Here is a 22,507-nt window from a genome sequence, read left to right as displayed (position 1 = left end):
GTGGATTTTAGGATTATGTACTAAAAACAGTTTACTAATGATGGCTGTTTTAATGGAATCATTGTTTTATTTCATTTGAAATAATTTTGCTGTTATTACTGCTGTCTTTTCATTTTTCCTGCAAAATTGTAGCACCAAAATTAAGTGTTGGAAAAATGTACGCCTGGTGCCTGGCTGGAGTTGCTTAACTACATAAATTTACCTTTGTGCTCATGAACCAAAAACACTTTTTGCTGACACATGGTTTCAAGTGGGTTTTACTTGTCAGATATGCAAGCAAGAAGGAGAAGAAAGACACAGACCATGTTTTATTAGTCAGTGTTGGTAACCTACTTACATTTCAGACTGGGGAAAGACAATTCATTTAACATGTTTTGTGTTCTACAGAATAAACCACACAGTCATTTTGGATGACCCATATGATGACCCAGCAGGTCTACCAATTCCAGATCGTTCTCCAGAGCCCAGTAAAGAGCAGTTGGATGTAAGTTATAATGATAGTAGCGCATAAATTGCATGCAATGAGCAGTTTACAGGCATTCTTCTTTTGCAGAAAAGTTTGGTTATTTCTAAAGCAACCTGCTCTTTTGTTGATGCTGTTTTCAGCTGTCATTTTGTTTTAATGCATTACATTTGCCATATCCTTTATAGTATGATTTTTGTCTATGTGCTTTTGAACTCACTGCACTTGTATTTTGTCTGCAGTCTCTCTAAATCTTCATTTAACTGTTTGCAGAGTGGAAGGATAGGAGCAGATGAAGACATTGAGGACTATAAAGGAATGTCTGTTGAGGAAGTTGAAGAAATGCTGGCAGAAAAAGAATCGAAAACAAAAGCCATTCTTCTGGAAATGGTAAGTTGGTTTCTGCTAAAATATTTTCAAATTTCAAGTAGTAATGGAAAAGTTTGTCTAGGAAAGTTTAGCATTAAGGAAAGGCACAGTGTTGCAGTGGTTAGCATGGCTGGTTCTCCAGTTTGATTTCTCACTCATTGTCTTCTGTGTGGAATCTGCATGTCTTCCCTGTTTCCTGTTTGGGTTTTCAACAGGATTTCCAGTTTCCTGACTTATCCAAAGGAGCGGATTGGCAATTCTTTTAGATTGTTTACAAGTGTGTGTGTGTGTGTGTGTGTGTGTGTGTGTGTGTGTGTGTGTGTGTGTGTGTGTGTGTGTGTGTGTGTGTGTGTATTCCTGTGATGGAATGATGTCCATCCCAGGATTGCTTTTCTGCCTTACTCCCAGTGCTTGCTGTGATGTATTTTATAGGTTTGCAGATAGTTGCTTGACATGTGACCATGGAGACCAGTGAGAATCCTATTCCTGTTTACCAACTGTCCCAGAGAACTGCCTGGTTAAATGACAAGATCAGAGTCACACAATAGGGAAATGATGGCCAAAAGACTCAAACCCTGGGCTAGAGGAAGCAGCTTATTAATAGCTCATAGCTTTAATGTTTTGCATTAAGTGCCAGACTTTGGCTGCCCTCTGACTTAGAATAGGTTAATGCGGCATTGAAGCATGGACAATTTGATGGACAGGACGGATGGAAGGATAGATAGTATAATGGATCACAGGAAGCTTAGTAAAACAGTTGTTTAATACATTGTATTGGGCTTAGAATTTTGTGACCAAGTAGTCATGGGATTTGTAATTAAAGATGAGATGTAAAGGGCCAAAAATTAATTACTATTTACTGTGTAAGTATGATCTCTCGATTTGTTTTGTAGACATAATTAATCAGAGTAATGTAATGTCCCTATAGGTGTTTGTTGGCAGGTGCAGTGAGTTTCCTTACTGAATATTGTACAGTTGGTTCTCTTTTGTTTAATGATCTTGATATTGTATTTTTAAAGACAGGCTTGTCATATTTCTTGGTGTGTAAGATGTAACAAAGCTGCTATTAAATTAGGAGCAGAATGTAGATAACTGTAATAGCCTACCGATATGCTGCATCTGTGAAAACAAATGTGACAGATTTCAAGATGTATTTATTGTAAATGTGTTCAGAAATTTTCTGAGAGTTAAAACTGCAGTAGATAAAAGGATAACTAAAGGTAAAATAATTTACTGGCAAAAAACCCTGGGCGGCTTAGTGGGTGCACCTGCAGAAGTATAGAGCTGCTGTTGAATTCCCAGATATATATATACATGCTGCAGACATATTGATCGACAGTTGCAATGAGTTATTATTTTTGTATAAGTCTTCATCTTTTGAAGCTGAGTTTGGTTGTTTCGGTTGCAAGTTGCTTTTGTGTTGATATTATTGTCACCTGTCATTTATTTTAGTTTATTACATTTGTTTTATCCTTCACATGTTGATTTTTGTTTTTGCAGTTGCATTAACTGTTTTCTTCAGTCTCTATAAAACTGCATCTAACTGTTTTCTGATTGGAAGGATAGGGAAGACACTGAAGACTATAAAAGAATGTATGGTGAGGAAGTCGGCAGAGCCAAATGCTCATCTCATTCTGTATGCTACATGCTGTAGCACCAGGCCTCCACCATCTTATCTCACTTTCATGTCTTAAATATGACATCAGCATTGTACATAATAAGGGTTTATCTTTGGTGCCCTGGGTTGGATGTGTGTGAAAGCAGTTGTGTTGCTGTCTCACAGCTCTTTGTTCCCTGGTTGAGTTCTTGACAGTGCTTCTGTTTGTGTGGCATCTGCATAGCCTGTCTGTGTATGTGTGGGTTTTATCCAGGTTGATATGGTTTCCTGCACCAACCCAGAGTGCTAGAGGTGAATTGGCCAGGAGGTAAAAGTACAGAAGTGTGTGTGTGTGTGTGTGTGTGTGTGTGTGTGTGTGTGTGTGTGTGTATACGCACAGGTGTGCATGCGCAATTGCACATGTATCTGTGTAAAAAAAAAAATTAATAAAAAAATATATATATATATATATATATATATATATATATATATATATATCAATATATGAGTATTTATCTGTTGAGACTTTCAAAATTGGTGAGTGCATACATTACTCTTCTTGGTAGCAGTAAAAAAGAACAGTTAACAAGTAATTTTCTTTTAGAAATAAGGCATAAATTTCATTACTGAGGATCTAAATTTTTAGATTTTCTGGGTGCCTGATGGTGGCTACACCCCTGTTTGCATAAATGGATTTTGAAACAGACTTATTATAGGGCCCCATCATCCGCCTCTGCCCTGGGCTCCATATAATCTAAAAACTGGCCCTGCTCCAGAGGTGCGCACAGAAAGTCTATAGCTTGTAAGGGACTTGGGGACACTGTGGTTATTATTCCTTTAATTTTCCTCCAATTTAAGTCACAGAAATTTGCACAAAAGGTCACTGTAGCTCATTTAGGGGAGGTATAGACTCTAGAAGCAAAGAAACTGGAATACATTATTGTGATCAGTATTTTTTTCTTAACTTTCCTTGCGGCCAATATCAAGTCATAAGTTTGGGCATAGGGATAAGGAGGCATGTTCACATATACACCTAACTGCAAAAAGTTGAAATTTGCTCTTATACTTTCTGTTCAGTCTGACATCAGAAGGATACACAGAAAGTGACTGTGTTTTAGGGTTAGGGGTGAGAAAATATGCTTTATATATATATATATATGTGCAATAATTTGAAACATATGACTGTGGCCATTTGTTCTTTTAGTTCCATCTCAATTTAAGACCAGTGGGGTATGTGCAATAATTTGAAACATATGACTGTGGCCATTTGTTCATTTAGTTCCTTCTCAATTTAAGACCAGTGGGGAATATAGATGCTGACATTTTTTTTTTGGGGGGGGGGGCAGCCAGGCAGTATTCCCAGATATTATTTATGTACCCTCACACGTTTTTGTGTTCTTGGTTTATCCTTGGAAGAATAAAGCTTAATTTGTTTTCTTAGTTGTGATTTTTTTTCAAGCCATAACTGAATCAGAATTTTGGGGACAAATACTGTAAAATGCATCTAAATGCAGCTAGAACTCCATGACTTTTTGGGACTTAGTGGCCCTCAGACCCCCAGCCTATTTATTTCCACACAGCTATTACTGTACAGTCTTCCCCATTTAGGATGTGTTGAAATGATAAAGAAAAAGCTAAATATTTTGGCCAGTTACTGTGTATTGAAGTGATGAAGGAAGAGATGAACAGTAAGATGGAGTGTGATAATGAGAAGATAAAAAGTGATCTGGATCATGTGTAATGAGAGAGAACTAGGAGTGCTGCGGAGGGCAGCCCATTGGGCAGTGGCTTGGAGCACAGTGGCTCCCTTTGCATAGGGCTCCATTTCACCTAAGGACAGCCCTGTATCACAGTCTGTTTGCTGCTGGCATATACCTAGTACTACTGTACGCATAGCTTCTTCTAGATATAAGTGCAGCAGTGGACCTTGCTGCCTCCTTTCCCCAAGGATTGCTGACCTGATATCAGCTACTCAATCATTCTAACACCCAAGCTGCTAGTCAAACTCAGGTTGTCTGAGTCGCAGTCAGGGTTTTATCTGTCTGTACCATGGAACTGGGCACAAACCACTTAGTTTTGAAGTTTTGTCTTGATTGCAGTACTGTCTTCTAGATGTTCTTCATCTCACATTGCTGCAGTCCTTACACTTGGGTAGTCCGCTGTCCTCGGTCGGCCCGAATATCAAAGTATTAGGCTGACGTCGGTCAAGGCGCTTAAGACTGACATCAGAACGTCAGGGTACAAATGCGCATGACCGACGTCATATCCTCAGTCTTTTTTGCCGCATGGTCCGATGCAGAAGCAGCGGTGCCGGAAATTTTGAGTTTCAGACCGAGTCAAAGTTGGCAGAATATTTTAGTTTTTCTTGCCTCAGTGGTTTACCGGATGTCAGAAAAGTGAATAACTGTATTTTTGTGGGAAACAGATACCGCATAGAGATTATCATACTTTGTGTATTCCTTGTTTGGGGCCTGAGCACGACGTTGTTGGGTGTCGCTTTTGTGCTAGGTTCAATAAGCGCACTATTGCGGAGGCTAGATTGCCAGGTTGGTCTTTGGGAAGCGGTAATTATAAGATGCCGCCAGACAAGGCAGCTAAACCCAGGCAAGAAGAGTCGTTCTCTAGAGGCGTCAGTGGAACCGGTGGTTCCGCTGGAGGCTTCTCTGGAGTCTCACGGGGAGACTTTGTTATTGCAGGATGTGGCCTCCCAGGAGGCAGGTCAGGCTGAAGGGGCTTCTCAGGTTACTATACTCCCCTCCCTTCCTAAGGTGGTTAGGCCCTCTCCTTCTGTTTCTAAGGCTTCTCCCAGAGGCAGGCCAGGTTTGGCTTCTGTTGGTGTCACTCCTAGTTCTTCAGGATCTGTGCCCAAGAAGCACATGCTTAAAATGGCAGAAGATTTAATTACTTTGATTAGAGGCTCTTTGCCCCAGGCCTAGGGTGGAACCAGAATTGGGGAGTTTTGAGCAGCCTTCAGATGTTTCAGAGTCTTCGGCTGAAGACTTGCAGGAGTACTCTCCTTATTCTGATTCTGATGCAGATGATTCACTCCTTCTGCTTCTCCTCCAGAGGATTTTTCTTTTCAGAGACTCTTCATTCCATTTTAAGTGGGAAGGTCAGGACTTTTCTGATTCCAGGAAAAGGCTTAGGAGTTTTACTTTTACCCCAGCATAGGCCTTTGGCTATACCTCCTGTTCTGGATGTTGTGGAAGATGTGTTTGCTTCACTTAATCCTGATTCTTTGCCTCCTGCTCCTGTTAAACCGGATAGGTATTATAGGGTGCCTGAGGCTCATAAATATCTTTATAAGAGTCCTAGGGCGGACCCAGAAACTGTTAGTCAGGGACCTAAGGGTGTCAAGGCCTCTGTTGTCAAAATCCGGTTCCTCCAGATAAAGAGGCCAGAGCTTTGGATAGATGGGGAAAGAAAGTCTATACTTCTTCCACCTTAGCTATGAGGGCTTTGAATTGCCAGTTTCACATGTTGAAATATCAGAACTATCTACTTTCTCAGCTGAAGTCTAAGGTAGATGCTCTGGCGGAAGGCATTGAGTGTAAGGAATTACAAGATTTAGTACATGTCTCTGAACAGGTGGGTAAGCATTCTTTACAATGTGGTTTTGATGCTGTACAGGCCTCGTCTAGGGTGGCTGCCACTGGGTCAGTTCTTCGCAGGCACGCCTGGTTGAGGGATCAGAATTTATCTGAACATGTTAAGACAAGGATTTTGGATGCTCCTTTACAGTCTGATGTGTTGTTTGGTTCATCTGTTGAGTCAGTCTTGAAGAAAATGGAAGACAAGGCTAAGTCTATGCAGACTGTTAAAGATTTTTTGCAAGTCCAGCCTCCGAAGTTTAGTAGGAATTGGCCTGCTAAGGGGTGGACATACCCTTCTTATTATTCACAGTCTAGGGGTAGATCTAGACGTGGTAGGGGCAGAGCTCAGAGCTCCTTCAGGCCTAGAACAGGGAGTTCTCCTGCACAATCTTCAGGTGAGGGCAGGGGCCAGTCCTTTCGTAAACAGGCCCAATGACCTACCTTTTCAGCTGCCAGATCCTTCGTGCCTGGCAGCACCTTTGGGAGGAAGGTTGGCACTCTTCAGGGAAAATTGGAGTTTGATTACCCAAGACAGATGGGTATTGGATATCATACACCAAGGTTACAGGTTTTATTTCCATACCTTGCCTCCTTTCAAAGGCATGCCGGACGCTCCTCCTCAGCAAAGACTAGAGGCTCAAGCAAATTTCTCTGCTGCTCCAAATAGGGCCATACAACCGGTCCCTCTGCAAGAAGTGGGCCTAGGATTTTATTCTCGCCTGTTCCTAGTACCAAAGAAGGGGAACACGTGGAGACCAATTTTGGATTTATCTATCCTCAACACTTATCTGGACATTCCCAAGTTCAAAATGTTGACGTTACAACAGCTTTTACCTCTGCTGGGCAAAGATCACTGGATGGTGACTTTGGATCTCAAGGAGGCTTACCTTCATGTTCCTATCAGGCTAAGTTGCAGGAAGTATCTGCGCTGGGACTTCTCATTATCAGTTCTTTGCATTGCCCTTTGGCTTATCTAAAGGTTCTGGCTCCAGTGATAGCTTTCTTCAGGCTAAGAGGAATACAGATCTATCCTTATTTGGACGATTGCCTGATTCTGGCCCAAGGAAAGGACGAACTTCTTCATCATTTGCAATATGTGATAGCAGTGCTAAGATGCCTGGGGTATTCTGTGAATGAAATAAAGTCCAGTCTAGTACCCTCTCAGGACATGTGCTTTCTGGGTGTGAGACTGAATACAGCTTCCCAGATGGCCTTTTGACCCCGGACAAACAAAAGAATCTTTCTCTTTACTTCCATCAATTGTCTCATCAGTCCAGGCTGACTGCAAGGACAGTCCTTCAAGCCTTGGGGTTCATGGCATCTTGTATTCTGGTGCTTCCCAATGCCAAACTGCATATGAGGAAGCTGCAATGGTATCTCAAAATGTATGGACACAGCACTGCCAAGATATGGACACTGTCATTCAAATAATACCTTGCATTCAAAAGGAATTTTTGTGGTGGGCTCAGGAATGTCACCTAAACAAGGGACTCTCTGTGACCCGGCCAGAGGCGAGTCAGATTCTAACGACAGATGCCTCAGACAAAGCTTGGGGAGCTCATCTAAATGGAAAGTGGGTACAAGACACGTGGCCTGCCAGACTTCAACATCTACATATCAACTTGAAGGAGATGTTAGCAGTCCAATTTGCATTAATAGCTTTCAAGGATTTACTTCTTCCAGGGCAGGTGTTGATTCTAACAGACAACACAACTGTCATGTGGTACATCAACAAGCAAGGGGAACACATTCTTATCCTCTATGCAGACAAGCAATGATTTTGTGGGAGACTGCTCTCAGTTTACAGCTAAATCTTCAGGCAAGGTTTCTGCCGAGCACAGAACTCCTTAGCAGATGTGTTGAGCAGGCAAATTATGGATCCCCACGAGTGGAAATTGGATCCTCATGTATTTCAGAAATTGACAGTGTTATGGGGAACTCCAGACATAGATCTGTTCGCTTCTCCACTAAACTACCAGCTGCCAAAGTTTTGCACAAAAGGTTTCATCCCACAGCTTGGAAAGTGGATGCTCTTTCATTCAATTGGAACAATCTTCATGTGTATGCCTTTCCACCTCTGCCTCTCCTCCCAAAGGTACTCCTGAAGGTCAGACAGGACAAGCCAAAGATGATTTTAATAGCTCCAGATTGGCCTCGACAGCACTGGTACCCATTACTGAGAAGTCTGGTACGGGAGCCTCCATGGCCTTTGCCTTCGATTCCGCACCTTCTGTCTCAGGAGAACAGTCATTTACTCAATGTCAAACTTCACTCTCTTCACCTGACAGCCTGGCATATTCTGTTTTAAACCCTGGAGGGTCTCAGCTGCCACAGCAAGTTTTGAATGTTATTTTGGAGGCCAGGAGGCCTAGTACAAGGAAAGTGTACGCAGATAAATGGAAGAGATTTTTATTTTGGAGTGCAGCAAAGGAATTTGATGTTTCTAAGCCTAATTTAAGTGTGGCTCTTCAATATCTTACTGAGTTACTGGACAAAGGTTTGTCCTTTTCTTCTATTAAGATTCATGCTGCAGCAATTTCTGCTCACTATGACTGTGACCCACCATTGTTTTCTCATCCTTTGTTTAAGCAATTCCTTAGAGGGGCAAAGAATATAAGGCCCCCACGGAGAGCTCCGACTCCTGCTTGGGATCTCAATTTTGTGTTGGAGAAACTCACTCTACAACCTTTTGAGCCTGCAGCTACTGCTGAGTTGAAATATTTATCATGGAAGACTGCTTTTTGTTGGCCATTACCTCTGAAGGGTTTCTGAATTACAGGCCCTTATGGCAGTTGAGCCTTTCTTAATTTTCCATAAGGATAGGGTATCTTTGTACTAATCCTTCCTTTATGCCTAAAGTGGTTTCTAGTGTGGCTTTAAACCAAACTATTCATTTGCCTACTTTTTATGCAAACCCCCAAAATAAAGGGGAAAAGATTTTGCACACTTTGGATATACACAGGCAGTTGCGATATTATTTGAGCAGAACTAAAGGGTTCAGGCAGTCTCAGCAGTTATTTGTTTCTTTTGCTTTGGGTTCTCAGGGCAAGCCTGTGTCAAAACAAACTATTTCTAAGTGGATTGGGTTTTGTATTGCTTTCTGTTATATTCCCATCATGGCAAGGCGGTTCCAGCTGGGATTAGGCCTCATTCCACTAGGGCTACTGCCACTTCTACAGCTTTTTTAAGGGGGGTGGCAACTAAAGATATTTTGGAGGCAGCTACTTGGAGTTCAGTGCATACTTTCTCTAAGCATTATCACCTTCCACTTTACTCTAAATCAAGGGCTGGTTTTGCCACTGCAATTTTACAGGGCATTTTGTCAGCTCCTACTGCTTTATAGTTTTGCCATCCTCCCTTATCTCTGCTTTGGGATTCTACCCAAGTGTAAGGACTGCAGCAATGTGAGATGAAGAACATAGTACAGTTTTGTACCTACCATAAATGTAGATGTTCGAAGATCCACATTGCTGCAGTCCAATTTACCCTCCCTCCTTCCCCTCTGTAGTTAGAGGCGGTTGTGTGGTTTGGGTTGGACATATTGTGAATATTGTATATATTGTACATATGGTTAGCACAAGGGTGGTTGGTTGTTTTTGCTGTCTTTTGGTTTTTGACCTTTCTGTTTAGGGTCTTCTGACATCTGGGGCAAGAAAAGACTGAGGATATGACGTCGGTCATGCGCATTTGTACCCTGACGTTCTGATGTCAGTCTTAAGCGCTTTGACCGACGTCAGCCTAATACTTTGATATTCGGGCCGACCGAGGACAGCGGACTACCCAAGTGTAAGGACTGCAGCAATGTGGATCTTCAAACATCTACATTTATGGTAGGTACAAAACTGTACTTTTTTCATCTGCAGTTGGAAAACTTGCTTGCGACCATATAAAATAAAACCATTTACTCTTCTTTCTAATGATCAAAATAATTCACCTCATTGCCAGTTTCTGTACTGCTTTGTGTTCGAACCTAGAGATAACCACAGATCACTGTAGTTCAGTGAATGCATTTCAGCAGAGCAGATTTATAGGCACAGGCAAAAAATATAATGGGAGTCTGTGGAGAGTGTACTTTTGATATCTCACAGACAAATTGCTCTTTTTGTAATCATATAACTAACTAGTAAAGGCAAAGCTGTATCTAGCATCTGGGATCCTTCTTGGTGGTTCCTGTTATTGGGTTTATTTGCTCACCATTTAGTATCTTGCATCATTTTCCAGAAATTCCTATGCTGGGGACAGATATGTATCAATAATGTTGCATATCATGGACATCCATTTCCAGTTTCATAAACATGCTCATCCCCTGCACTCCCTAGTTCTTTTTTTTTCTGTCATAGTCATGATCTTAATCCATGTGGTCAGCAGAAAAATGGTCCTGTGTTAGTGTACCTTTTTTTTTTTTCCCTCTGGCATAGATTTCTGAATTTATGAAGAATGGCAGAGGATGACCACTCATAAGACCAGTGAATTGTTACCTGGTGGGAAGGTTACAGTTTCTCCTAGATTATACTTGGCAGAATGAGTAGGGTCATTGCTTCCTAGAGATAGAGACAAAGCCACATAGTCCCTGGCCTTTTGCATCACTCAATATCAGTGGTCATATCTGACCAGCATGTGTTCATTTCCAATGTGGTCCTCCATTTCTGTGGTAGATTTGAAGCCTGGAAGAGAAGCACTCTGACTTTTACCTTGAAGGCTGCATGCCAGGGTGTTTGCTCTGTTTTCCTACTACCTGATTAGCTTGGTTCTTTGTTGCTGGTCTTATTCATGAGGAGCAGCCCCTTGAGTCATCTAGTTGTGAATTTTGGTAGTATTTAATGTCAAGGCTTCTTTCTTCTCTTTGATAATTCCTTCAGTCCACCTAGATTGGCCACCCTGGAACAAGGACAAGCCAGAGGATGAACCCACTTGAGGATCCATAACCCGGGCGTAAAGATCAGTCTTTTTTTAAATTGTTGGAGCCTGTTGTAATGAATGTTGGATTTCACCCTTCAGGATTTCAGGTTGATGCAATTTACCAGTTTGGTGCAGGCCATTATTTGGCACATTTATTTCTGCACATAGGCTTCATCCGGCCTGACTCCTCGTGTGCTGATCTCACAAACACATGCTGTTTTGAGTCCTGGTACTAACAACAACCTAGAGGCAGTGGATTGAAGGCTCCTTCCCCAAGTGGTTCTGTAGGGGAACCACTATTGGTTAGTGTGCAGAGTGTATGAATCTCTGAGTTTCTTCTGCTCCCAATGGAATGATGTGATGCCCTGGTCTTCACTTATACAGTGATCTAGAGCAGGGCTGATGAGACATAATTCCTGAGCATCTTGATTGCTTCTTCTCTGGAGCCAGCCTTCGTTGATGTTATCAACCAAAACTGGAGACATCCTGTCTGTGTGCCTGCTGTCCTCAGAAGAGCTGATTCCTTCTGTTTGTCTCTAGTGGATATGAAGGCCTATTTCAGTCTCAGCCTGGACATGTTCCCTATAACCTACCAGTTGGCCAGGGGTAGAAGTTCTTGTTGAAGTTGGAATTTAATGCGATGGGGTATTGAATGGGATCTATAAATGACCATGTCCTTGATACAGAGAATGAAGGGAAGTGGGTGTTGGATGGTAGTTTGTTTATTTAAATGGAGAAAAGTGTGGGTGGCAGAACTGATTAGTGGGGGACTCCTTTGAGTAGGTATGCTTTGGGGCAGAGGAGGAGTCTATGTTAACAATGAAGGTGCTGTGGGAAAGAAAGTTGAAGAACCATTGGGAGGCTTTGGTGTTAATACCATGAGCCAGGAGTGCATTATGGAGTAATGGGTGGTCAGCCATGTTGAAAGATTTAGCTAGAACTATAAGTATAGCTCCTGTGGGTTGACTTGGCTATTTTATTTTTTATTTATTTTATTTGTGCTTGGTTTCTAGGGTGGAGCACTGGTCTTCATGGACCATTTTCAGACTCAGCCCAGGAGCAGTGTTTGGTTAAGTGACTTGCTCAGAATTACACAGTTAGACAATGGAGGCTGAGGGAGTAAAACCTTGCACTACTGGACTACAGGAAACAGCTCATTAATAGCTCCTTAATCCTCTTAAGTTCATAAGTGTTTACTAGGCTAACAAACACACCTTTATAAGTGTAAGCATGGCCCTGGGAGATGAACCATTCACAGGTTACCTATGTCCATTAGAGACATAGGTGCCAAAACAGGGATGAATTTCCAGTTTCCCATCCAAACGTCTAAGTTGCGGTTGAATTGGGTTAGGGAGGAACTCTGCTTCACATGGATGGGGAGCCTGTTCCATAGACGGGGTAGTCTCTGGGATAGATACCTATCTCTCCAGCAGGTCCTATTTATGTCACAGGCAAGGTTTGTCTTTAGAATGGGTAATTCTGGTGCTGTTTGTTTTGTGGATATGCAGGAGGTTCATCAGAGTGGGGTCTGACAATGTCCTGTATGCCAGGCATAGATCTCCCCTCAAAAGCCTGTAAGAGGCAGAATACAGGGATAGGGCCTTGAGGTGGCCTGCATAGCACATATTACTTATGCCCTGTATTGTTTTAGTGAGGAACCTCTGTGGTCGTTCCACTTGCTGGATATGCATGGTTAGGTACATACCAAAGGGGGCATTGTACTCAATGATAGGTATGATGTATGCCGAATACAGTGGAACAATGACATCCCTGGACTTAGATGCCATACCTTTGTTTATAAGTTGCGCAACATAGAATGATTTCCTCACCACTGTAGACACGTGATGATCAAAGGCTAGATTACTATCTATGTGTGTCCATAAATCCATGACTACTGGATCAACTCTAAGGGGTTTGTTGTTAATGTGATAGTTACCAGGGATGGATGACTTACCAAAGGATACTATTATGCATTTCTCTGCATTTAGTTTTAGTCCATGGCTCTGACACCAGTTGTTTGTGTCAACCCTTCCTGGAGAACATTTGTGTCAGAGATTCAGTGACAGCTCCTAATATGCAATCATCTTTAAATTTAGGTAGCCAGAGACAACTGACATTGGCCTTGATTTCTGAGTAGTACATGCCAAAAAGGAGTGGTCCAAGGACTGATCCCAGAGGGACTCCACTTGTAACTGGCCTCTTTGTAGAGGTGGGCTCCCCATTTCTAACTTCCTGGGTCCTGTCTGTGAGCCAGTCTGCTATCCACCAGGTGACATACGGGTTTGTATCTAACCTCTTGAGTTTGTCAACAATGCTCGAGTGGGGTATTGGGTCAAATGCCTTGGCCAGGTCAAGGTAGGCAGTGTGAACGATTTTGCCCTCATCCATTGCTTTGGTGACCTGCTCAAGGAAGTCTACCAGGTTGAGTAGACATGATCTGCCCTTGACGAAACCAAACTGGGGTTGGGTCCAGTGTCTGGAGGTTTACTATATCTCTATTGATCATCTCCATGATAATTCTTTCCATAGCTTTACATATAAGACTAGTGAGACTTATGGGTCTGTAATTTCCAGGGTCTGTAGATGGCCCACCTTTGTGCAGAGGGATGACTGTTGACTTTCTCCATTCATGAGGCACAAAGCCTATTTGGAGGCTACAGTTAAATACTAATTCTAGAGGCCGTGATAAGTCATGTTTCATGCTATTTATAAGGCATCGTGGGATATTGTCTGGGTCCATTGATGCAGTGTTCTTGGTCTTATAGAGAGAATAAAGGACCAGTTCCCTAGTGATAGCAGGGTGAGTTATATTTGATGATATTTCCTGAGGGAAGGTTGAGGGGGAGAGAGGAGTAAAGTTGGAGCTGAATTTATCAGCCAGGAGGTTTGCTATATATTCTAGCTCAATCTAGGTGGCTCCATTTACAATGGGCTCTGCACACAACTGTGTATTGCCTTTGAGGTTGCGGACATTGCTAAAGAATGTTTTGTGGTTCTCCTTGGCCTGGGAGGGCAAACGTGCCTCAAATTTGGCTTTGGTAGACTTTATTTGTTCTCTGAGTTGTTTGTTTAGTTTGATAAGAGTGCTTTTATCCTACTGGGTGCTGCACCTCTTTGCCATGATTTTCATCCTTCTGTTATATAGCCGATTGATTTTGTGATTTTACTAGGGTGGCTTGTTTTTTGAGTTAGTGCTGTACTTCTTCCGTGTTGGTACTGCTGCCTCTGTGCAGCTATTAACATGCTTGTACAGGGTTTCTGTGAACAGTTCTGCATAGGCAGAAGTGTTCACAGGGTTTATGGGGCTTGACATTTTGCCAGGATGTTCATCGTGTTACACTGCTGCAGTCATTACACTTGGGTTATCCTGCTGTCAGGCGGTCCTGCAGTCGGCCAGAGTTCCAAAGTCTTGGTCCGGCGTCGGTTGCTGTCACTTCTTCCCTGACATCAGTGCGACAGGGGTATATAAGATGCATCCGATGCCATTTTCTTCTGTCTTTCTTGCCCGAAGCAAAAGCAGTTCGGAAGTGCCAGTTGGCCGACTCCTGAGATTTTCAAATTCGAATTTCAGATCCGAAGTGTTCAATAAAGCTAAGTACCCCGTTGGGGAAACTTCTTTCTTGCCTCAGACCGATGTCAGAAAAAGTTAATAATTGTATTTCTTGTGGGAAGCAAATACCTCATAAGGACTTCCACTGTATTCCATGCCTAGGCCCTGATCATGACGTCACTAGTTGTCGGTTTTGTGCTAGATTTAACAAACGCACTATAAAACTATGTTTTGATTTTGCTTTGCACTACTTTGGCCGAAGGTTCAATTATACAATGCTGTCGGAACAACCGACGACCGCAATTCATAAAAAACGCAAAGACAAGGATAAAGACAGGCATCCGAGGTCCAAAACCGACGATGAAGCCTCTTCTAGGCCACAGAGAGGCAGATACAGACGCCCAAGAGGCAGATCTCAACCCCAAGGCTCTTACAGACAATGACAGTGGGGTACCTCAACCCCAAAAGAAGGTGAGGACAAGTCTCAATCTAACGGGAAATAGTCCCAATGACTTCCCCCTTTGTATGCCAAGCACTTCCCTTTTGACAGCCCCCTTAGGGGGGAAACTTGCACTTTTTTCTCAAAATTGGCAAACAATCACCCAAGACAAATGGGTTCTGAATATTGTGTCTCAAGGTTACAGGTTCCACTTTCACACTTTACCAAGGCTAAAAGGAATGCCAAACCTGCCACAAAATCAATGGGCAGAGGCTCAAAAACTAATTTCAGCCCTCATGGACATGAGAGCTATTCAAAAAGTACCACAGCAAGAACAAGGACAAGGATTTTACTCAAGATTCTTCTGGGCCCCAGAAAGGACAAAGCCTGGAGACCCATACTAGACCTTTCAACTCTAAATACTTACCTGGATGTTCCGAAATTCAAAATGTTGACACTACAGCAGCTTCTTCCCATGCTGGGCAAGAAGGCTCGGCTTGTTACTTTGGACCTCAAAGAAGCATACCTGCATGTCCCTATCAGACAAGATTGCAGAAGATACCTCAGATTCAAAGGTGGTACAATGCACTACCAATACTCTGCATTGACCTTTGGCTTATCTACTGCGCCCTGGGTCTTTACAAAGTGCCTGGCTCCAGTAATTGTATTTTGCAGACAAAATGGAATTCAAATATATCCATACCTGGATGACTGCCTCATTTAAGCAGAGAGAAAGGACATTCTTCTAAAGCATCTGGCATTTGTAAAAAGGTTGCTAATTTCTCTAGGGTACACAGTAAACGAAAAGAAGTCAAAACTAGTGCCCTCACAACAGATAATATTCCTGGGTGCCAGCTTAGATACAGCGGCCCAGATGGCTTATCTCACCCCAGACAAACAAGGACAACTGACTCAATATTTTCAACTGCTGGCAAAAAAGTCCCATCTCCCTGCAAGAAAAATTCTGCAGGCCCTGGGATTCATGGCATCTTGCATACTACTAATTCCATATGCCAGACTGCATATGAGGAAATTACAATGGTACCTAAAAAGTGTTTGGACTCAACACTCTCACAGTTTAGAAACAGTAATACCAGTAATTCCCTGCCTACAACAGGAGTTTCGATGGTGGGCACAGGCATGTCTCCTCAACAAGGGTCAGCCTTTCACTCTACCCACAGCCAGGCAGACTCTAACAACAGATGCTTCGGATTACGCCTGGGGAGCACACATGGCAGGAAAATGTATTCAGGGCAAGTGGACCACAGACCAAATGCATCTTCACATCAATCAAAAAGAGATTTGGGCTGTTCAAAATGCCCTAACAGCTTTCAAGGACCTTCTGCATCCAGGACAATTATTAAAGACAGACAACACCATAGTAATGTGGTACATAAACAAGCAAGGGGGCATTCATTCTTATCCCCTATACAGGCAAGCCATGACCTTGTGGAATGCAGCTCTAACTTATCAAGTTAATCTGCAAGCACAATTCCTGCCAGGAAAGAAAAATACTCTGGCAGATGATCTAAGCAGAAATATCATGGACCCTCACAAATGGAAATTGAATCCACAAATCTTCAGCATGGTAACGCAAAAATGGGGGTGCCCAGACATAGATCTTTTTGCCTCCCCACTGAATTGCCAACTACAAAAATTCTGCACAAGGACTTACCACACACAAGCATGGAAAGTGGATGCTCTTTCGTTCAGCTGGAAAAGCCTAAATGTTTATGCCTTCCCACCACTGCCTCTCCTTTCAAAGGTACTATTAAAAGCCAGACAAGAAAAAACACAGATGATCCTGATTGCCCCAGACTGGCCACACGAGCACTGGTACCCAATCTTAAAGAACTTAGCTCAAGGCCCACCATGGATTTTGCCTCAAATTTCACACCTTCTGACTCAACAAAACAATCAGATCCTGCACGGTCAGCTCAAAACCCTAAACCTGGCTGCATGGCAGATTCATTAGTCAAACAGGCAACACCTCTCTCTAAAGCTGTTATGGATGTCATTTTGGAGGCCAGGAGGCCTAGCACCAGGAAATCTTACTCAGAAAAATGGAAGATATTCTGCACCTGGAACCAGGCTCAAAGCCTTGACCCTCTTGTCCCAAACATTCCTCAGATTTTACTTAACTGAGATGCTGGACAAAGGCCTATCTTTCTCATCAATTAAGATCCACGCCTCTGCCATTTCAGCTCATTACAACACGGATCCTCCATTATTCTCTCATCCCTTGCGAAAGCAGTACCTCAGAGGGGCTAAAAATGTAAGACCACCCCAGAGAGCACCAACACCAACTTGGGACCTCAATTTTGTTTTGGAAAAACTGACCTTGCCACTTTTGAGCCAGCCAATACAGCCGATCTAAAATTTTTATCATGGAAAACAGCTCTGCTCCTGGCAGCAACTTCAGCACGAAGAGTCTCAGAGCTACAGGCATTAATGGCAGTGGAACCTTTTATAATATTTCATCAGGACAGGGTTTTTTTTAAGGACAAACCCTACCTTTATGCCAAAGGTGGTATCTAGTGTGGCTCTTAACCAAACCATCCATTTGCCAATTTTTTATCCAAACCCCCAGAATAAAGGGGGGAAACTTCTGCACTCTTTGGACACACAGGCAGCTACGCTTCTACTTGGACAAAACAAAAGCTTTCAGGAAAACTGAGCAACTGTTTGTAGCATATGCTGCAGGATCACAGGGCAAGGCTATCTCAAAGCAGACTTTTTCCAAATGGATAGGACACTGTATTCGTTACTGCTACACACAGCATGGAAAATCAGTCCCTAATAACATTAGGCCACATTCTACCAGAGCAACAGCTACTTCAACAGCCTTTCTCAGAGGAGTACCAACCAAGGAAATTTTGGAGGCTGCAACTTGGAGTTCAGTGCACACCTTTACCAAGCATTACCACTTGCCTCTTTACTCTAAATCCAGAGCAGGATTTGCCACTGCAATTCTGCAGAGCCTCATAGCCAATCCTAACTCTTTATAGACCAGCCACCCAACCTTAGCTTTGGGATTCTACCCAAGTGTAATGACTGCAGCAGTGTAACACGATGAACATAGTACAGTTTTGTACCTACCATAAATGTAGATGTTCGAGTGTTCACACTGCTGCAGTCCAGGTTACCCTCCCTCCATCCCCTCTGTCCTAGCTGGACTTATCTATACCTTTCTGTCCTATACAACCTTTGTGGTGTATTTGCTTGTAACTGAAGATATTGTTTTTATTTTTTATATATGTTTTATTAGCAATATGTATTGCCTACTTACTTGGGAGCACCTGTCAATCTGGGGCAAGAAAAACTGAAGAAAATGGCGTCGGATGCATCTTATATACCCCTGGCGCACTGATGTCAGGGAAGAAGCGACAGCAACCGATGCCGGACCAAGACTTTGAAACTCTGGCCGACTGCGGGACCGCCTGACGGCAGGATAACCCAAGTGTAATAACTGCAGCAGTGTGAACACTTGAACATCTACATTTATGGTAGGTACAAAACTGTACTTTCTGGAGGTTAGCCTTAGAATAGTTCCCTAATATTCCAGGCTTAGCTGGGGGTCCAGGTTTTATTTTTACTTTAAAGGAGACCATTTTGTGGTCTGACCTTGCCAGGGAAGGCATTACAGTAGGGGGTGTGCAGCAGTCTCCCATATTAGTTAGGACCAGATCCAGTATGGTTGCACCCCTGATTGGTGTATTGACTACTGGTCCAGGGAGTTTGTGTTTACAAAATCCAGGAATCTCTGTGTCTGTGCGTTTGGTGTCGTATAGGATTCCCAGTTAATAGTGGGGTACTTAAAGTCACTCATGAATATGGTATTGGGTTGGATGGTTAGTGTTTCTAATAAGTTTAAATACATGGTATGGGTTTCCTGGGTCATAGAGGGGGACCTAAAGCTTGCAAGGAAGTGGTATTGGATTTTACCTGTGGTGGTTTGAACATGGAGCAACTCAGGTGCATTGTCCTGTGTGACCAGCCTTGAAGTATATTTATTTTTGATGTAAATAGAGACACCTCCACCTTTAGTCCCTGTCTGTGAAGTAGCTGGCCTAAATGTGTGGAAGACATTATAACCTTGCACTTTTGGTGTGCTCTCTGCAGCTTTAAACCATGTCTCAGTGACCGCACAGATATCAGTATTCTCTAGGGTAAAGAGAGCTTCTATAGAGTGGAGTTTTTTGTTTAGACATCTAACATTGAGCAGTAGCACCTTTAGATTTTCTTGGTTTTGATTTGCTCTGTCGGAAGTACTTTCAGTATGGCATTACTTAAAAAAGGCCCTGTGGGGGTAGACATTGTTTTAGCTAATATTTGAAAGTCTAGAGGGGAGAGGTGCAGACCATCCATGGCAAAGCAGCGTGGATTGCTGACCATCTCCTTCCATGTTGACAGATACTGCACCCCCTTAGAATGACACCAGAAACTAAGCCAATTATTAAAGTTAGTCCTCTTTTGTTCGTATTGTGGCATAATCCTTGGAGAAAGTAAAATGCTGCTGAGTGCTAGGCTCATACCAGCCTGAAACACATATTCCGAGAGCTCCATGCTGTCTCTCTTCATATAGTCTACGGAGGTACATCTCCGTTCATTTACTCCTACATGGACCATGACTGAGTAGAGTCATATTGGTAATTGTGGTCTATTGACCTGAGTGCATGCGTAATGTGGTGGATCCTAACCATCTGCCTGATAATTCTCTAAGAAACTGGCAGACTATTTCTTTAAATCAACTGCCAGGTTTATCCATTAGGATATTGCAATTTAATTTCCAGATAGCTGTTCCTGTGCTGTGGTTAGCTCAGAATCCATGTTAGTTAGGGAACAGGACTGCTTGGGCATATATGCAATTCAAGAGTTTGTTGTAAACTTTTGTTTACTTTACCAACTGTTAAGAGTATTGATATGGATTTAAAATTTAAGCTGGTCAGTGAATTGTTTGTTTTGGGGATTGGTTTAATGGTAGAATTTTTTTATGTTTTAGGGAAGGTATTATGGAAGAGCCACAGGTTATAGTTGTGTTTAAATAGGTATATGTGCTCTGCACAGGCTTTTACAAAACCATGGTTGCAGATAATCTGAGAATGGTTTCTCTGAGGATTCTATTATGTTTTCAGTGTCATTTATAGTGACTGGATTGAAGCAAAACAGAGAAGAGAATTTGGGTGTTGTGGGTTTGAGTTTTGGAGCATTTGGTGGCATAGCAGGAGATGCAGGAAGTTAGGTTAATTTGGTGAGGAACGTTTCAGGAGAGAGTGGTCCTTTGGAAGTTATATAAGTACTTTTGATGTATGATTTTTTTTCCTTCCAATTATTTGATTAACTTGTGTTCAGATTTTTTGTTTTGGTTGAATTAAAAGGGAGGTTTTGGTGGTGTCATAGATATGTTGTTTTATATTTTCTAATGTTTTATTTAGATAGGTTGCATAGATTAATAAATCTTTCATTAGCCTTTTTTGGGTTGGTTTGCTTCTGTGTTTTCCAGGCATCATCTCTGAGCTTTAGAAAGACTTTTAGCTCTTTGGTCAGCCGTTTATTTCTGATTTGATTTGTGGAGTCTGGAGGTCAGTGGAAATTGTTCTATACTGAAGGAAAGATAGTTATCAGAGAGTTAACAGCTATTTCTGTGTTTTAGTTGGATAGGATTTATGTCTATTCAAATTGTGAGGGAATGTTTTTAAGTTTGGAAAAACTGTTAGATTTAGTCAGCTACTTCATTTTTGTGTGAGGCTTTTGATTGTGTAAGTTATTGTGGAGTGATTACAAAGTGAGGGGAGATCATGGGTTTGAAGATGTTCATAATCACTAGGTCTAGGAGGAAATTATTATTTGATTCGGTGTTAGGTATGGTGAGTTCTGATATGATGTGAGCTAAAATGAGGACTATAAGCCATTCATTTCGGTCTTGATCATTTTTGTTAAGAAGGTTTAAGTTGATATCTCATGTTGTTATTTCCTGCTTGATCTAGGGGATGTATTGTGTTGTTGAGTTAATTTGGCTGCTTTTACTTTTGCTAGAAAAGAAGAGGGTGGTAGGTAGGCTAATATAATATAAAGGTCTTGATCCTTGGTTTTGGGGATTTATGTCATTAGCCAGTTGGGTTCATAAACAGATGTGGAGTTGGCTTGTGCGTGTATGTTTGTGATTGTAGGCAGGCTTTGGATACAGTCATAGTTCCACTATTATTACTCTGCATTCATATCTGTTGTTAAGACTGTATTGGTAGCCTGGGAGGCAGTAATGGAATGGGAGAGTTTTGTGCTTAATGCAAACTTCAGTGATGTTGGGGGAGTGGTGGTATAAGCATTTGTTGATTTGCACTGATTTGTTTTTCATGCTGCATGCATTAAGCACCGGAATATAAGTGAGGTGAGGATTAGAGTTGTGTGGTGTTAAAAGTTTAGGGGGTCCTTGGTTAACTTCAGTGTTTTCTGTATGAGAAGTACATATATAATGAGTGATGATCTAAACAGGACCTTTGGCCAGACAAGAGTTATAGATTGTTTAATTTTAGTTTTTTGATGAGAGTATTGGAGGATTGTTGAGATTAGTTTGGGCCTGAGGGAGGGTTCCAAAGTAAAAAAGTGGGTGCAATGGGAGGATTCTGTGTGTTTGTTGAAGGTACAGTTTCAGAGTATAATATTTTTTCTGTCAATGGGAATGCCAATATCTGTTTTGTGAGTCATCGAGAAAGGGTAATCAGTTTGAATTTTTTTCATTTTTTTGCATTATTGGACACTAATGTTAAGAACATTAGAAAGTAGGATACTGACATGTTAAACACTGGATGGATGTTGAGGAAAATAATGCAAAAATCTCGGAAGGGTATTGCAGGAGAAGCATTTTGACTTAGCACATGTTTACCTAGTGTGTGCTTTTTAAATTAAAAATGGTTATTAGATATGTGGGTATATTACAAGACTGAGAACTATTATGTGTAGTTTTAGTATTTGGTTTGGCCAGGGCATTTTTGAATATGTATTGATTGATGAAGGGGATTGTGTTAGAGCAGGTGTAAAGCGATAGAATAAGTTATGCTATTGAGCTTGAATTTGTGTGAAAAAACATGTGGTGATGGAAGTGAACAGTAATTATATCCAAGGATAGGGAACTGTATAAGTAGCTGCGCCTGAGCCTGCTGAGGATTGGGATTGGAGAGAATAATGTTGCTAGGCATTCATCTTCAAGTTGTAGGCATTTACAATGAAAACTAGGCTTCACTGAGCTGGAAAATACCAGTGAGTTAAGAGTGTAAGGGTAAATTATTGTAAAATAGTGATATGTGTATTATGGAACATTACTGAGCACTCAATAGAACATTCAAGAATTTCCCTTGAAAAAAATGGAAATGCTAAGAGCAGCTGTTAAAACAGGGGTTCCTAGTACCGTCTTGTGCCAAACCTTGCTGTAGGATACCTTGGCCATTTAAAACATGGTACGCAAAATGTATACAACTAATAATTATAAAAGCAGTACATATCACTTTAACATTATTTATTGAAATTACAGGTAATCAGTTGGTATGTGTCACTGGGATACTGTCACAGCACATAGACCGCAGAAAAGGTTCCTTATTCC

General features: G+C 41.9%; 1 protein-coding gene across 1 annotated transcript in view; it reads left to right on the top strand.

The window, feature by feature from the left end:
- The window catches only part of PPIL4 (peptidylprolyl isomerase like 4), a 614,262-nt gene that overhangs the window by 234,699 nt on the left and 357,056 nt on the right, over window positions 1-22,507 (top strand). The window contains exons 6-7 of the mRNA XM_044069026.1: window positions 388-484; window positions 737-853. Coding sequence (XP_043924961.1) covers window positions 388-484; window positions 737-853 — 214 coding nt within the window. The remainder of the gene's footprint in view (window positions 1-387; window positions 485-736; window positions 854-22,507) is intronic.

Source organism: Protopterus annectens, chromosome 1.part0 (assembly GCF_019279795.1).
Source record: "Protopterus annectens isolate FY-2018-M chromosome 1.part0, PAN1.0, whole genome shotgun sequence".
Classification (NCBI taxonomy): domain Eukaryota; kingdom Metazoa; phylum Chordata; order Ceratodontiformes; family Protopteridae; genus Protopterus; species Protopterus annectens.
Note: the sequence above shows the minus strand (reverse complement) of the source record. Positions and strands in the feature narration are given on the sequence as shown.